The sequence below is a fragment of the Gouania willdenowi genome, chromosome 20 (assembly GCF_900634775.1).
Source record: "Gouania willdenowi chromosome 20, fGouWil2.1, whole genome shotgun sequence".
NCBI lineage: Eukaryota > Metazoa > Chordata > Actinopteri > Blenniiformes > Gobiesocidae > Gouania > Gouania willdenowi.
The window spans coordinates 16,290,208-16,307,814 of record NC_041063.1 but is presented as its reverse complement, the minus strand read 5'-3'; the positions used below and the strand labels follow the sequence as shown (position 1 = coordinate 16,307,814).

Sequence of the window (17,607 nt, the reverse complement as noted above, 5' to 3'; positions counted from 1 at the left end):
ATGATAGTATTCTAATTGTTAAGAACCAAACAAAATATCAGCAACTGTACAAGTATAAAGGAATCAACCCTAGCAGGGGCCGGGTTGGGGGATCTCCACACAGCTGAATGTGCACCTCAGGGATTTTTTTTCTTCTTCTAACTTTCGGAGGCAATGTATGGTGACCATAGCTGTGATGGCCTTAATATGAACCACACAGTCCTGTCCATGTCCTCACTTTGGACGACATGGACAGGCGGGGTCGTCCCTGTGCAAAAATCCTAAAGCTAGTGGATCCTTTTTCATGAAGCTCTCTTCCAAGGGTCTTATATGGTACAAAAAAATCCCTCTAAAATCTCCTCGATCTGCACTTTATCTGTGAAAAGACTTATCTATGAAATGAATAGGCATTGTGTTGGTTGTATGGGATCGATTCTACAGTTCAACGCTAAATTATGGAGTTGATTGAGTCTTATTTATGAGCTGGGTAACTAGAAATAACGCTCATAACCATTCAAAGCTGTATCTGTATTTTATTTTTAAGTTATTTCCTTTATGATTTTATTGTATTTATTTCAGAGCAAGCCTACTTTCACTCTAGCAGCACCGTGGTTTGTGTTCACCTCAAAGTGCAATCTATCTGCTGCCTTTTCCATATCACATTTCAGCATTGTTATGGGAAATGGGACCACAAGTCCATCAGAAAGTATTTAATTTCAGTTCTCTTATATATTAACCATTTTTTTTCTTCTTTTTTTTGTAACTTATTATTTCATTAATTATTTAATAGAGTTTTTTTTTTTTTTTTTTTTTTGGCAATACAATGGGCTGTTGTGAAGTTTACTGGATGTGCCTGCTTATCAGAGAATCCCTGCCTGTGTGTGCACGGTGCTTCCTTTTAAGCTCTGGGCCTGAAAACTGTGGAATCTCCCGAATCACTGAAACTGAATATTTGGCCTCTTGTATCGCTGCCTATAATATAACCGCAGAAAAATACACTAATATTTTATAACTAATTTATGTAGGATGACGAAAGAAATTTAATCGCTGACAAATTGAATATTTTATTAAGAAAGCAAAATGAGTAATTTTCAATCTGGGATGACCTTTGTAATATATGAATTATAGAGAAATGTATACTTATGAAGGTTGTTGCTTTCCAGCATTTTGAAGTATTTTTCATAGGCAGCCTTATTGTTCTATATCTTTAGAGAAAAGCCACTTCAAAGTAAGGAAATTGCAAAAAATCAATTTGATTGTATTCTGAAGTCTAGGAAGTCTGTGACTTTGGTTACAATACGCTATGAATTACACATGTAAAGGGTTTTTTGTGGATAAAAGTTGCATATATTATACAATTCTTATCACGCACAAAAACCCTGGAATTGAAGAGTTGCCTGATTAATTGTAAAAGCAGACCTTGTGAAAGGTGATTGTCACCAGTGTGAAGAGCTGAGGGACACGAGCGAGCTGATGTACATATCGCACCCTTTCTACTGCTGTTTCAACAGCCCTTCTGGACCCTTTAGAAAGTATGCATGCAGGTCCTGTTTGTTAAAACTTGTTCTGATTAACTGTATTCTTTGAGAAGTGCAGAGTGCACATTAGAAATGTATTATTCGCTTTTCTTTCCATTTTTTTTTTTTTTTTTTTTGCCTTTTTGAAAATCCATCCAACATTCTGTTCTCATGCCTCGAAGAGGGCGCTAACATGTGTTTCTCTTGTACAAACCATCAAATCTCATGAAGAAACGGCAACAGTGAGTGTTTATCAATGTAACGTGTATGGTTTAATTTCTCTTCAAAGGACGTGTCTTATTTTTATTTTTTTTGCCTTTTGTGTTGTACATATTTCTGCTTGAATGGTCCTGCAGAGCAATCAAAGCTGCTTTATTTTTTACATATTCACGCATTAACCTGCTGTTCTAAAACAGTTTCTTTCATCTAAGCCATTTGACAGCCTGTCCCTCCAAATGATAATAAAACAAGACATTTTTTAAATGCTTCACTTTGGTGTCTGTCATGGTGATTTGTGATATGAAGCTGTTGCTGTTTTTAAATACGTGTTTTGATATTTTACATCATGAAAATGGATAAAAAAAGGTGTGTATTTGGCATTTTTTTGTCTTTACTTCTACAATAACTTGTGAAATAGACACAGAAGAGCCATAACATTATGACTATACAAATGAGGTTCTGTATTCTAAAACATTTTATATAAAGGGTTGTCAAATGAATGAATAATGACAGATCCATCATAAGGTATTCCCATATATCCATTAAAAAAATGTTTCCCCTTATCTAGGGAAAACTAAACATTTGCATGCATGATGATAATATTATTTTATAATATGTTAATATGCACTGCCATAAAGTGTAATTTTTTTCACAAATAATTTGAGCAGCATAAATCTAAGCTCTAAACTAAGCCTTTAAATTCCTCAAACTTCAGTCCATTTGAGTTAAATTTAGCACATTTCTGTGATGTTTGGGTCATAAACGTGCAATACACATCACATCTCTTGAAAAGAGCTTCAATGCAGGAAATATTTACTTTGATTTGTTTTTATTCATTTTTTTTTAAACATGAACACGATGTACAGTATATATCATAATGAAAAAATAAATATATATATATATATATATATATATATAAAAAAACAAACAAATGAGGCTTGTTAAATGTTTGAAAAGGAGTAGGAAGAAGTGTACATTTATATAATCACACCTTTTATTATATCCAGTTCTTTACAGTCTACTCATCTAATAGTCCCTATAATAAATGACTACAATATATTGTGAACTATACTTAATATACCTATTAACACTCGTAAAAGAGAAATTAAGCCTCTAATTAATAGCGATACATATATATTTAATTCCTATATATTTCATCTATAAATAATATACTGTACATACCCCATCAAGCATTTTTAGGTCTATTATACGTCTAATATACGTCTAAATGTTCCTTTGATGTCTAGACTAAAATTAGTCTACCAGGGGTATAGAAATGAAAGTTTTTTAGACATATATTATATATACAAATAATGGATTAAAGTGCAGTGTCTAAATTCCGCCTAAAAAGAGACGATAGCTAGACGGTTAAAATTAGGTCTAAAAAATAACTAGATGTCTAACATCCGTCACATTTATTAACAAAGTGTTGTTTTTTTCAACTCGTCCATCGTAAAGATGACTTTAACTAGACTAGTGTACATTTTTGCATCAAACATTACTTTATCAAGATCCAAACCAAAGTATGGGAATTTTATTCACTGCTTTATTTGATTTCTTTGTTTAATATATATAATTATAATCAATAATTTACAATTTGAATGCACTTCTCTAAACACAGTCTTTTTGTGTTACATACTGGAGTCGGTAGAATACCTACAGCTTCACATTCACACACACAATCTTCCTCTGTTATGAGTTTTCTATAATCTCAGCCATTTATCGTCTTCTTTCTTTCTGTATGAGGACATCTCACCTTAAATACCCTTAAAGTCTTCCTTTTTAATTTACCTCCGAACCACACACATGTGGTGTCTGCTTTTCAATGATTGGTGAAGCGAGACTGTATGACGTCGTGTTTTTGTCTCCTGACTTCCACCACAAACATATGGCCCACATTCCAGACGTGAGGATAATGTGACTGCATATGGCTGACATTTGGTCTCAATTAGGGGAAGACGTGGTGAGAATTGAATGCAGATAAACGTCTTATTGTTTTGTCATCTTACATTAAGTCATAGCAGACCAACTTTCAATGCACTGAAGCATATAATCATGTCTAATGGATGGTATTTCTCTTTTGTCTTTACTACGAACACGTGACAACATTTATGTTATTGGGTGGGCATGGGAAGAGCATGAAAATGACAACTTAGACTCTGTAAATGAGTTAAAAAGCCTTTGAGTGGAAGATAACGTGTGTATTTTCACACAGAAAAAAAAGAGTACCAGCAATTATAGCCAAAATACAACACAAGCGTGCTATCTATTGTCCAAATACAGGCGTTTATTTTTATTTAGGACAGCAATGCGTCATTTAAGATGTTGACATTGCCTAAAAAAGAAGAAAGAAATAGGTTAATTACACATGATCATTGAATATGGTAACATTCTGAGAGGAAATTCCATCATCCTTACTGAAAACAACCAGTCTTCAAAGTAGGAGACTCTGGTAAACACCGTGGGTTTAGACACTTGGTTGCAGACACCAGCCGGACCATAACTGACAACACCGTGAACTCTCCAGACTCCATCAGTAAAGCAGCTCAGTGGCCCTCCAGAGTCGCCCTGACGCGAGAACCAATAAAAACACAGCAAGCCAAGGCGATAAAGGTCACTGCAAGGCTTTAATAAAAACAATTTACTATCTCAATTATTTTTGCTAAATTAAACACTGCATGTTAAGCGTGCACGTTCAGCTTTTATTACCAGTTTCATTTTTCTATCCTACGTTTTAACTGTATTAGTGTTGAAATTTGATTTAGGTTGCCCCCGCATGGGCCATGTGAGGTGCCCTCAGGCCTGTTATATGGTCACCAATGAGCTCTGTCTATAATCTGATTTAATTATAGGCTTCAAACTCACCAAGATCAATACAGATGACAGAAAAAGTGTGTTGCAGATATAGGATGTTTAGATTGTGATAGGATGGTTGACATCATGCAAAGTTGAATTTTGTAAGATAATACAAAATTGTTAAATACGCAATTGTGTTGCATGTTCTACGATGAGTTAAAAGCTGTTGCTTAGCAGAGGTAGTTGTAAATAGTAGTGATATACAGTATGCTACTCAAGTACAAGTACAATTAAGTCCTACATAAAATACTCAAGTACAAGTAAAAAGTAGCTCAATTAAATAGTACTCAAAGTAAAAGTTACTAGTTTATTTCACCCGCCACGTTTATTGTTGCTAATAAATCTTGCCACGGTTCCCTTGCAAACAGTAAACACCTGATGTATAAACTTAAAAAGAAAGAGACCAAATCATTCACAGTTAGAACCTAACTTATTTCAACAAATGCATCTGTATAAAATAAAAAAGTTTGTCAGGCTGTACAATTTAGTAATAATAATAATAATAATAATAATAATAATAATAACCAATGAATTAAATTGCAATGATCAGAAATGGCAGGACTAAGATCATATAGATTTTGTTCAATGTTAAATGTAAAAAAAATCACAATAAATAATAATTTACTCAGTAATGGTTGGGCATAGACATGTAACTAATTACTTATTTTAAAACATACTTAAGTACAAGTCAAATGACTGATTTAGAAATATTCTCAAAAAGGTATAAATATTCATAAAAGCAACTTATTTACAGTCATGTGAGTACTTGTAATCCATTACTTTCCCCTTTGTTAGTTAGTGGCTAGTGAAATTGGAATATGATGATTTCCTATGAAATTTTATTAAAACATTTTTAAAAAATTGCTTACTGAAACAATTCCTACCTTTTTAAGTTACTGCTAATCTTCTTCATTACCTTACCCTTTAATTTAAGTGAAATCATGACATTTTAGTTTTTAAGAGGCGTGTAGCATAGTGTTTTTCAACCTTGGGGTCGTGACTCTATGTGGGACGGCCTGGAATTAAAATGGGGTCCCCTGAAATGTCTAGTAATTGTTAAAAAAATTTTTTTACATTTTTTATGTTATTTACTTATATTATTAACTAACATATCACACACAATACATATCAAACAACTGTATTTTATACTTAAACCTTCTCAAATATAAATTTAGCTCAAATAAAATGCAGCACTACTGCTGGCTACTCTGTATTTGTAACACACTTTAATAAACACAATATAAAAAACTATTTCTAGAAAGAAAGAAGAGAAGAAAAAAAAATTTGATGTCAAAATGGGGTCACGACCTAAAAAAGGTTGGGAAGCATTGGTGTAGCACTCACAGTGTGAGAAAGGTTGGTGATCTTTAATGCAGACAATGATTCATAGCAGTGTTTGTTTACCTGACAACCTGATATGTATCCATCACCTCCAGCACACACCATGCTCTGCAGAGCTAGGCTCCCCCACCAGTCAGGGCGGGAACACACTGAATGCTCCACCACGTTGATGGGAGCCACCTGCAGAATATCAGGGACCACCGCCTTGTTGTCTACGGGAGAGAAAACTCATTTCTGTTGGCATGACTTTGTGGAACGTGCATGAGATCCATGTTTCCATGTGTGTCCTCTCACAGCCTATCAAACCCCAGCCAGTGATGTAACAAGTGAAGTCATGAGGCAGCATCTCATTAGGTGCAGGAAGGTTGGCGATTTCTACAAAACCGTTGTCATAAATGGGATTTGCCAGTTTCAAGAGTGCGATATCATTCCTATGGGTTATACAGTGTCAAAAAGGATTCATTCATTTCCATTCAATACATTTTCTATAATAAAATAATTAGTAAAATACACGTTTCTGCTTGTGAAGCAGCATTTCTCACAGACTTTTGATGAAAACAAGCTGTTTTAGAGACCATCACTTCACTTTACCCATTGCCAAGGTCACCATTCCATTCAGGATGAACAATAATCTTTTCCACACGCACAAACTGCTCACTGCCATCGTACTCAAACAGGTTATATTCCCCCACCACCACACGGTACAGGGCAGCATCCAGACTGAGGAGAAAGAAACAGAAACAACAAAGGAAAACCCATTCACTTCAATAAGTCCTCCATGGATGCAGATGTTAAAATAGCTCTTCTCATTTTGGTTCAGGGGCCAATTACGGACACGTTTGATCTCCAGTGGGCCGCAGAATGTAGGGTGGGAAACGGATCCTTTCAAAGCAATTGTGCACTAGTTTGCATTTCAGCATAAAATAAATTGATATGTTAGGTACTGACAGTATCCAAATGACAGATATCAGTCCCTGCAGGAGCTTCACTTTAAATTTTTCATTTTTATGACCAATTTTTATTTAATTTCTTGAAAAGGTGTTTATTAATTTGGCGAAAATTGCTGGGATTTGGAAAAATGTTGAGTTATTTTAACAATTTGACATTAAAAGTGGCTGCCTTCATATGATATAACCATCAGGAAACTGCAAATATTATCACATGTTTCATTTAATTTGTGTATTTGGAGGGGCTGAGATATCTACAACTGAATTAGGTGTTGTTTTATTTCATTTTATTTATTTATTTTTGTGATTAGATGTCCCAAAGGGCCGGATTTGGCCCCCGGACCTTGAGTTTGAGGAGCGTTCTGTAGGATATTATTTGTTGTTACTTAATCAGACCTGGAGATGCAGTGTGCTGCAGTCATGACGAATGAGCTGTCAATGATAGAACCTCCGCAGATGTGGTTAAAATAATCCTCCTGGTATGAATCAAACTGCAGAGAAACCTTTAGGACAAAAGAAGATATGTTTGATTTCACACCAATGATTGTAGAATTCATCATTTATTTCCTTAGAAATAAATAACACACTACATATGCACATATAGCATCATACGTAATCTAGATTAATAAAAGATTAATAAAGTGAGCCAATGGGATCCCCACTGCACAAAATATTGCTTTTGCAGATGTTTTACCTACCTGCCATCTCCAGGTGTTGGGCCTGGCATCATTGCCACCTATGACCCTCTCATTGTGCACATTATGGTTGAAAGGTTCCTCAGCACAAAGAAGCCCTTTGCAAAACACAAGAACATTAAAGCCGTGGTGGTTATTACCACAAAAAATAGGAAGCTTCAAGCATGCAGGCTAAACTGTCTTATACGCTGTTAAAAGTTGTTAAAAGTTGGCTTTACTTTAACAAAAAAACTAAAAAAAAATCTATGCAAACTTGTATTAAAAAAATAGATTTATGTTGACTTAGATCAATTATATTTGATTAATCTAAGTAAATTATAAGTTAATCAAATCTAACTGAGCTAAGTCAACACAAATTAGGGTTTTTTAATGCAACAAGTTTGCATAAGTTTTTTTTTTTTTGAAAGTAAAGTCTACTTATTATTCTTTAATCTCAGTTTTTGTTTTTCTTTTTTCTGAGTTTAAAGTCAGAACTCCAAAAACAAAAATTCACACGTGGCCCTAATCCTCTTCCGTACTTTAGAGTGAATCTTACCAAAGCAGGCTAGAAAAACCACAAGTCCAATCATGATGAAGTACGGAGAAGTAAAGACGCTTTTCCTTTTATACTACGGTTCTTTCAACCTGGATATTGTCCAAATCCAGCAGCTGTGAAGTATCTCACCACTGTCTGCTGTTCATTCAGCACAATGTGTAGAAAAACATGATTTTTTGTATGAAACCATAAAAAAAACTGGAAATGTTTCTTCTAAGAAAATATGCAACAGAAAATACATGTATTTTTAAAGCTTCACCAAAAACAGGAAAACAGAGACATTCATAATGTCTGTTTTTCTAACCAGCAGAATTAAAGATAAGTGAGCTTTTTTGTTTGTTTGTTTTTTAATCTAAATTTGAAATGAGCAGGTGGAGTATGAGGTGTTTGTCCCAAGGAATGAAACTAACACAAACATTCAAGCTGATAGCGCTCCCAACAAACCACAAGGCACGTATGAAAATAGTTAATATTCAACACCCTCCATGGTTGTTTTAAGTCATTTTGTACATATATTTGAATTTGAATTTGAATTTAAATTGCTTTATTAATCCCTGAAGGGAAATTATAACTATAACTATTATAACTATAATATAGAGGAACTAGTTGAGAAAATTATCAATGCTTAATAAATATTTGCTACATTTAAAATTAATTTATTTAATTTTGTTCTTCTTTTTGTCTTACTTTTTCTTATTGGGCCAATAAATACTAAATTGTGAAAAAATTACAAAAACACCACAAAAGAAGCATTCTCAAAATTCAGAATTTTCCGAATGTGTTGTTGCCTTCGTCAGTAAAATGACCCAAAAACTGGTTAGAAGAAATGTCACCAATTTAATGACTTTTTACGTTTAGTGTTTTAATTTATGACGTGTCTATGAGTTTCATAAAGGAACCAGCCAGTCGTGGTCAGTCCACTCTAATGCTAAATACAGTGGTTCAGACTCCATTCCTTTATCGAACAAGGCTAATTAAGAGACAATGGTTACTTTATGTGACTTTGATGGTGACGTGACCTCATTTAATAATAACAGTGCAGGTGTTTTTCGGTCCACCTGAAGGGTGAACCAACTTCAGAGAAAGCTACTGTCCCAGAAGTAGACCAACCTGTAGTAGACCTTTGAACAAAAAGATCATGAGCAAAGCCATCAAGTAACAGGAAAGCAAACAAAGAAAACAGATTCCATCCTTCAAAAAACCAGACAGACTAGTGCAACCAACTGGTGGAGGAGAAGGCTACATTTTTTAAAACAGTCGAGGTAATAGAGCAGGGGTTTGGGATATACAGTATATAATAGGAAAACATTCAAATAATAATGAATAAAAAAAACTTGAAAACCAATTATATTGGAATTATATTTTAAGTATTTTCCAAGCTTAATGAGTCACTGTGTTTCTCAGCTTTTATCTTATTTTGTGCTGTACAGTATTTTTTTTTTTACTTAATTAAAACCATTACTAACCTGAGAATGAAAGCCACAAATATTTAACATGATACTTGAGTTAAAACTATTTCTACATACTTTTTGTTAAATCCCAAAGTAATCCTATCACCTTAAAAAACAAAACATGTGGGAGTGGCTAATTAATTACAATGAAAATTCCTTGTAAAACAATTTAGTTTTCTAATAAAACTCACTTTTAAGAATTTTTTTTTTTACAACTTTAGCCAAATAATATACTGTATAGCAGAAAACAATTGAATAAATTTGTTAATTAAAAATCGACATCCTTATATGGGCTTTAATATAACGTTGCATATTACAATTAACAAAGCCTATTTATTCAATGGTTTCTTTATTTTTTTTGTTTTTGTTTAAAAAGATATTCTAAAGTTCATCATGCAGGAAGAAAATATTAATTGCACGGGTGTGACTTTTTAAATTTAAATAATGATGATGATAATTAACAAAAAAACAAAAAAAAAGTATTATTAAAGGTAATCTATTTAACTGTTATTTTTTATTTATACTTTCCATAATTAACATTATATGTAATTTTAGTTATTTGTATTTTGGGGTAATAAACGCGTTTCTGCCTTGCCAGTGTTGCTAGGCAACTGAGAGGCACTCTCATGGTGCAGGATAACTAATCTAACACAGAACGTGTTCCCAGGTTGGGCTAAAGCTCGATTGCTCTGTCATCTTTATTTATTAGCTTGGTCTGGTGGCCGGGCACTCCATGCATGTGGCCACTGTGTCATAGCTGAGGGCGCGAGGCTAGCTCACCTCACAACCGGTAACACTAGCCACACAAATGACCTGTAACGACCACTTTTCTCGGTGACATTCACGCACAAGTGCTGTAAAGATATCTACTGTGGAATATGGGGCTGTGGCAAAGCTCTTATTTGTTGAATGAGGGATCAAATTGTGGATATCACGTCCATGGGGTAGGTGAAAGAGATATAAAGTGGTGTAGTGATTTTACTGGTGACCATTTAATATGGCGACCTACTTCCTGGGTGCTTTGCTGGTGGCTGGTAACACAAATACATAAAACACACGGTTTTTTTTGACTGTTTTGTTTTTAATTCGCAATTTATTGGCTGTCTGAAATACGAAACAGAGTTAAAATTGTTAATAATGTGCTTTTCGGAATTCAGTTAACTCTAACTACGTCTACCTGCAGGTGTCGAATAACACGCGAACAGCCCAAATGATAAATAAAGCTGTCACTAGTTAAAACGGTCACCAAATTAAACGTTACACTAGTAAAATGTCCCGAGGCTGTAATAGTTTAACATACTGAATTAATTTGTGACTAAGATTTTAATTCCATCTGTAATAAGTATCTTCTGCCCTCACACTAACAGAGTTTGACAATAAATGCTTTATACTGTATTAAGTGCATATGATGACGTCATCCATGCTGAGGTGGCATTTGGGCACATGGTTTGGCACACACCCAAGCTCTTAATCCCAAGGGAGTGCCTGACAATTTCAAATTGCTTTGTTTGTTTTTGTGGGATATGGTGAGAATTGAAATCAAATGTTTGTATTTTAACAGCGAGAGGAGAAAAAAATGCTAATACAATGAGCTTCAACTGTGACTTTTGCAGTACCTTCAGCCAACACATGGGGGCGAGCGTTGGCTAATAATATAATATAATATAATTTATTTATTTTTGTTCACTTTTCAGGTCCAGAATAACTCCCCTGCTCTGGAGGCTGGTCTGGAGCCATTCTTTGACTTCATTATTTCCATTGGAAACAACAGACTTGTGAGTAGTTAGATAAAAAAAATAATAAAATGCAAAAACATGGGTCACAGAATGTAAGTTTGTAGAAGAAAGAAAAGCTTTGTTTGAGAAAGTTGTGAAACATTCAAATGCTTTAAAGTTTTTTTTTTTTCCCTTAAGTAATTAGCCTAAACCCTTTTTCAGTACGCGACTAAATAAAATATAAAGAAAATCATTCGAAATTACAATAGCAATTGAGCCTCTTGTGTCATTTACAACACTAGTATAGCCGGAAGTATTGTTTTCTCATCTGAAAATAATAATGTTCCTCCACTGCCTTACTATGTGCAATAGTATTTGTAGATAGAAACAATTTTTATTTTGCAAATTTGAGTTTATTTATTTTTTATTTTTATAATATTTAGATACTGAATGACAGAGCCTTATTTACTTTTTGTTTTGGGATTGTTTTATGCATTTTAACTCTTGAGGACAATCACAGCAATGAAACTGCACTTTTGACAATATATCGGATGTCTGCAGGCATTTTTAGGTGCATTAAAAAAAAAAATCAAAACTCAAATTTTTCTTTAAAAAATCTAAGATTTTTTTTCTCGACAAAATCGCCCAGCCCAAGTACCCGATAATCATTGTAAAACTCCACTTACTGCTTATTTATATATTTTTCTGTAGTGTTATCTTGGCCAATATCTATTATTTAATATTTTATTATCTATTTTAATGTTCCTTTCTCTATTTGTATTTAGCTTTCTTGCTTTCTTGCTTGCCCTTTGTGTCTTTGGCTGCTGTAACATGGTCATTTCCCCACTGTGGGATAAAATAAAGTATTGTTTCTTTATTGTGTATATTCAAATTCTTCTTAGAGAGACATTCAGATATTGACCTCAGGCTACATGTTTTGTTTGCCTTGTTTTTGATTCTTGCATTATTGCCTTTCACGTTGTTGCGAGCTGTGCAAACATACTGTATTTAATTTTCTTGCAAACTGGTATTGACAGACCATTTTTCATTCCCACCCACAATGAAATTTAACCATCAGAGCCAAACCACAGCCTCGGCCGCCGTGCGTTCTTCTGCGTAATCTCATTTCGTGTTCGCTTGATTCTACAAGTGGAATAGCCTGTGTTTGTGGTGCTCCAGAACAGAGAAAGTGACATGCTCAAAGACCTCCTGAAGGCGAACATGGAGAAAGCAGTGAAGCTTGAAGTGTACAACTCTAAAACCCAGCGGGTGAGGGAGCTGGAGGTCAGACCCAATAACATGTGGGGCGGTCGGGGATTGTTGGGCGCTAGCGTCCGCTTCTGCAGCTTTGAGGGAGCCATTGAGAACGTCTGGCACGTATTGGTAAGCCACATCTTTGACTCCATTCATTTGGCTCTAATTTAATTGCATGATGTGATTACAAACAGACAAAAGGGTAACTTTATAACACAGGTCACAGCTACACTTTGTAGTCTTTAGCTTTTTATTAAAACGTTCTACACATTTATGGTGTGTAAATGTTATAGAAATGTAACCGTAGTGTATTAACACCTTATTTTTGTTTACCCAGCGATTTCAAAGGGATCCTCCACTGTTTTTACAAATGTGGCTTTGAAATGTCCTTATTAGAAAGATATATGCCTAACAAAACACATTATTTTGCACCATATTTGTTTTATTAATTTTTAAAAATGGAACTACTTTACAGTTTTAGAGCCTGTATTTTGCCATCTTGAAAACATGTGATTGATGTTGTCACTCATCCCAATTAGCCTTTAAACATCCCATTGTTTTCTTTTGGAGTGAAGCCTTCAGCCTGCTTTTTAGATAATTAGCAGCTTTTTCAGTCAAAATGCCAATTTGTGCTGCTTCTGGTTGCTCTAAATCAGGACCGTTCAATCTCTACATAATCAGGAAAAGTTAAAGATGGCGATGTAGCCCTCTTTTGTTTACTGAAAGACAATAAAAACATTATATTTATGACCGCAGGGGACAACGGTTCTCACTCTATACTTTGGTGTTGAACAATGAAGCAGAGAAGGAGAGCTCTCCTAAGAGACCTTTACTCTCCCTTAAACAGTGCGCAGGTGACGCTCTGGTGGCTGAAGTTAGCAAATTAATCATGGACCGTTGAAGGATTCCCACTCAAAATGACTTCTATCCTCATTGTTTGTGTGTCTCAGAGTAAAGGCCCTTCAGGAGAGCTCTTCTCCTCCGCTTCATTGTCTACTACCAAACCGCAGAGTTGGAACTGTCGCCCCCTGCTGTTAGAGATTTCTCTCTTGTCACAAATGTTTTTATTTTCTTTCGGTAAACAAAACTGTTACATCGGCATCTTTAACTTTTCCTGATGATTTAAAGCAACCATAAGCAGCACAAGTTGGTATTTTGACTGAAAAAGCTGCTAAATGACCTAAAAAGCAGGCTGAATACTTCACTCCAATAGAAAATAATGGTATGTTTACATGTGATGTCATCAATCACGTGATTTCAAGATGGCGGAACACAGGCTCTGAAACGGTAAAGCAGTCCTATTTTTAAAAGGCAAATAAATGAATATGGTGCAAAATAATGTGTTTTGTGAGGCATATAGTACAAGTCAAGTACAGTTGAAAGATTTTAGGCTAAACTTGTAAAAACAGTGGAGCCTTTAAAAAAAAACCCAGCTTTTTCCTGTTTTAGGAAGTGGAAAAAAATTCTCCTGCATCAGAGGCTGGGCTCATCGCGCACAGCGACTTTATTGTCGGTGCTGACCAACTGTTACAAGGCGTAAGCTTCATTTTCTCCCTGATATAATTTAAACACCAAATTAATTTTTTTTAAAAGATGGTAAAGTTGTCAAATTATGTCATTTCTCTGTTTCCTGTTTGCAGTCTGAGGATTTCTTTAGTATGATTGAGGCCAATGAGGGGAAACCTTTGAAGCTTCTGGTGTATAACACACAGAGCGATCAGTGCAGAGAGGTGACGGTGACGCCCAACGGAGCGTGGGAAGGAGAGGGAAGGTTGGTGTATGTATGGATGTGTATAAGCATTCTGTGCACGGGATTCACACGTGTACCAAAAATGACCTCCTGAACACTTTCATTTCATGACTCTTTGTTTCAGCTTAGGTTGTGGAATCGGTTACGGCTACTTGCACAGGATTCCAACTCAAGCAGTTCAACCCGACAGCCCCAATACAAACGATGTTCAAGCTGAGGTGATCGGCCACGTTAAAGAGCCGGCTGACCACATAGAGGTACCGAAGGGTCTTCTTCAGGTTATTTCTGTGATGAAAACTGCATACAGAAGTCATTGTTTCTGTTTTCAGGTTTCACCAGTGGTTGAATGCAGTTCATCCAGTGAACCAAGTTTGGACAAAGTGGGAAAAGCCATTGAGGACCAGTTTGCAGCTCCTCCCACCCAACCAGCTGTAGAGCCAGGTAATAAGAGCCACATTTATTCCTTTAGATCTAAAACAGTCTTCTTTTCTTTTTCTCTTTAGAGATGCGTAATAAATAACCAAAAGAGTAGAAAAAAAAAATAATAATAATAATGGATTTATTTCTCATGCCTAATATATTTTTTTTATATTTTACATTTTGTGGAATTAAATTCTACACACACATTATTTTTCTGACTTTATAGTAAATTAGTTTAAAATGGCTAAAATAAAATCGATATCTTTGTAAAACATACATTTATTTATTTTTGTTTTTTCTTAAGTTTCACACTTAAACTTCCAAAAAAATATTTGACAATAAATTTGTTCCAAGCTGTGTTGCCAGATTAGATGACTTTCTGCTATTTTAAATGGTGTTTTTAGCTCCATTTTACAGGCAAAGAAGTCATCAAGGCACATAAACGGCTGTTCTTTTGTTTAGCAATAACCCCCTTTAGTGTTTGTGTGGATTGTTAACAGTCGACTAGGCATGCTGACACCTTTGCGTATTCCCACTAAATGTTTTACACAATCTGTTCGCGGCTATTTGCAGATATTTCCAACGTAACCGAAGCATCGGCTCCAGATTTGTCCGACGCTGTCTCCGCCAACGACGAGGGTCAAAGCTCCATGATTGCTAATTTTGGAGATGACTCGTGTAATCAGTGTAGCTTGGGTAGGTAAACCAGCCGTGATTACGTTTTTTAACGGCTGAAGAGCGTGTTTATGTGGCTCAGCTTGAAAAGGGAAATGAGCACAGTTAAAACATTCTGCTTCACATTTCAGGCTTCATTTAATCCTTTAGCTGCTTCATTAAGCTCAAGCTTAACAACGTTTCAATATCAACAACCTTCTGCCTTAAAATGGATAAATATGCCAACAGTTACACTGACTTTTTATTATATGTACATTACGGTTAACTACTTTAAAGGAATAATAGTTCTACTGGTTTCCAAATGCAGTCGTATCATCTTTCTAAACTAAAAAAAGTTGGTCCAAAGAAATGTTAGGAGTGTTTTTTGGACCATGAGCTTCAGCTGAAGGATGTTAGTCTCCTACGTGACCGTTTGAAGAAGCAGAAAGCACAGAATATAGAGAGGACTTTACATTTGGAAACAGAACATGGAGTGAAAGAGAGTAAAGAAGTTTCCACTGCAGTGTAAACCTCAAGCAGCATAACTAAAGAAATGTATCAGTCAGCTGAGTCATCCTAACCCTTTTCAGATGATGATGGTTTTTTAGATTGACCTGTTGAAATACAATCCTAAGGTTTTTGATGCTTCTCCTCCAGAATAAGGCTGTGTTTGAAATGTCATACTAACGTACTACTCATACTATAAATCTGACATCAAAATGAGTATGTAGTGCATTCACATTAGATAGTATGGGTAGATTGAGTATGCGACAAACACCCGGATATATACTATATTTTGGGACATTATCATTGGGCACACTAGTCATACCCAACCAACCCATTGTTAGCGGAATGTTAAATCTTCCTGGGACCGAATTCAAGCTAAAAGTCAAACGTCCCCTTTTCAAAACAAAAGCTTCTCTTCTTCTCTTCCATTTTTTTTTTTTTTAACCCTGTTGTAATTATGGCTCTTGTTTTGAAGTTAACCAGAAGTTTAGTCATTAGCACAATGGCGGAATTAAATGTGTACACGCAAGTTTTATGGATAAAATGAGCACACGTTGATATTGTACTTGGTCACTTCCTCACTTATAATCAGCAGAGATATTTAGCCTTTTTATTGTTGTAGGTTCGAAATGCATCTTGGGAAACTTGGAAGTACACTTAAGTGGGAACGGTCATCATCCTAATCATACTTATAGTATATAGTAAATAGTATATACTCATTGAGTTGGTAGTGTATAGTATGGCGTATGTCATTTCAAACACAGCCCAAGACTTGTTTTGGCTTATTTAAAAGAAAATAAATACGTGAAAAGTCTTATAACTTCTTTTCTTTTAGATACTTCCATGATTGACCAAAGTGCTTCATCAACAGTAAAATCAGAAGAAAGTGACATTCAGGAAAGTGAGCAGGAACAAGGACTAGAAGTGACGGCAAGCACTTTGCCTGCCAGGGCAGCTGCAGAGGACCCTCCTAATCTGGAGGTCATCTCTGACAACCTAAATATTACAGACATTGCTGAGAGGCAAGATAATAGCCCAGACCTCTCCAGCTCTTCTTAAATTACAGGGATGGAGACATCAGAGCCAGCTGCGCTGAACACAGAAGAGCTTTAACAGATTCTTCAGATTAACATCACATCATGGTTAAAAAGAGCCCACGGAATTTTTTGAATGCATTTCTTGAGGTTTTTCCTCTTTACTTGATTTAAAAACAATTTGTACCTGTTTCATTATTGCATTATGGGGTAAAAAAAGAAGAAAAAAAAAAGGGACTGGCAATTTTGTTATCTGAATGTATAATTTGAGATACTTGTAAAGGCAACATGCTGCTCAATCATGGAGCTTATTAAAATGTTGGGAAATGCTGGGTTTGGCTTTTCTGCATTTATTTTTTTCTTTCCTCTGTCATCAAGACCCTTTGCTTTTAAATGTATCTGGACAGCTTGTTTTTTTGTATAAATGTGTTAAAGAGATAAAGAATGCCTAAAGTAATTCTCCTGCTTTTGCAGACGCTATGTGCCAAATTTTACAGGAAATTAAGACAACAGGATGTTAAATATATATAGACACACACCACTGACTAAACATTACAGCTGTTACCTGTGGTCTCACCAATAAACTTTTCAATCTTTTTTTAATACATGCTGTGTTTTTAGTCTCATTTGACTTGAAGTGTCAAGTCAGCTGTAAAAAGAGCAATTCCGACATTGTTGACCCTTAGTTTGCACTTCCATATCTCTGATATACACTGTATGTTAGGACCAACAC

At 35.2% G+C, this 17,607-nt stretch overlaps 2 protein-coding genes across 3 annotated transcripts; one reads left to right on the top strand and one right to left on the bottom strand.

The window, feature by feature from the left end:
• Positions 1-3,982: 3,982 nt before the first annotated feature.
• On the bottom strand, positions 3,983-8,123 carry LOC114454255 (chymotrypsin-like elastase family member 2A). Its single transcript, XM_028434572.1, has 8 exons — positions 8,090-8,123; positions 7,558-7,652; positions 7,256-7,362; positions 6,504-6,632; positions 6,207-6,343; positions 5,976-6,124; positions 4,134-4,283; positions 3,983-4,050 (listed from the first exon to the last, which is right to left on the bottom strand). Exons 1-8 carry the CDS (start codon positions 8,121-8,123, stop codon positions 4,033-4,035), a joined length of 819 nt encoding a protein of 272 aa, XP_028290373.1. The 3' UTR covers positions 3,983-4,032.
• A 2,138-nt stretch (positions 8,124-10,261) lies between these two features.
• On the top strand, positions 10,262-17,479 carry LOC114454230 (Golgi reassembly-stacking protein 1-like). Of its 2 annotated transcripts, XM_028434536.1 has the most exons (9): positions 10,262-10,484; positions 11,235-11,315; positions 12,435-12,638; positions 13,959-14,045; positions 14,150-14,280; positions 14,384-14,516; positions 14,589-14,700; positions 15,253-15,375; positions 16,676-17,479. In XM_028434536.1, the coding sequence occupies exons 1-9, from the start codon at positions 10,419-10,421 to the stop codon at positions 16,897-16,899; spliced, it is 1,161 nt and encodes a 386-aa protein (XP_028290337.1). In that variant the 5' UTR covers positions 10,262-10,418; the 3' UTR covers positions 16,900-17,479. The 2 variants fall into 2 exon arrangements, with proteins under 2 accessions (XP_028290337.1, XP_028290338.1); XM_028434537.1 differs by lacking the exon at positions 15,253-15,375.
• The last annotated feature ends 128 nt before the right edge of the window (positions 17,480-17,607 follow it).

Coding starts and splice junctions, on each gene's coding strand:
- LOC114454230 (XM_028434536.1), top strand. CDS start 10,419: ATGGGGCTGTGGCAAAGCTCTTATTTGTTGAATGAGGGATCAAATTGT. Junction 10,485..11,234: donor GTGGATATCACGTCCATGGG/GTAGGTGAAAGA, acceptor TTCACTTTTCAG/GTCCAGAATAACTCCCCTGC. Junction 14,046..14,149: donor CTGACCAACTGTTACAAGGC/GTAAGCTTCATT, acceptor TCCTGTTTGCAG/TCTGAGGATTTCTTTAGTAT.
- LOC114454255 (XM_028434572.1), bottom strand. CDS start 8,123: ATGATTGGACTTGTGGTTTTTCTAGCCTGCTTTG. Junction 7,653..8,089: donor GGTTTTTCTAGCCTGCTTTG/GTAAGATTCACT, acceptor TGTTTTGCAAAG/GGCTTCTTTGTGCTGAGGAA. Junction 7,363..7,557: donor CCAACACCTGGAGATGGCAG/GTAGGTAAAACA, acceptor TTTGTCCTAAAG/GTTTCTCTGCAGTTTGATTC.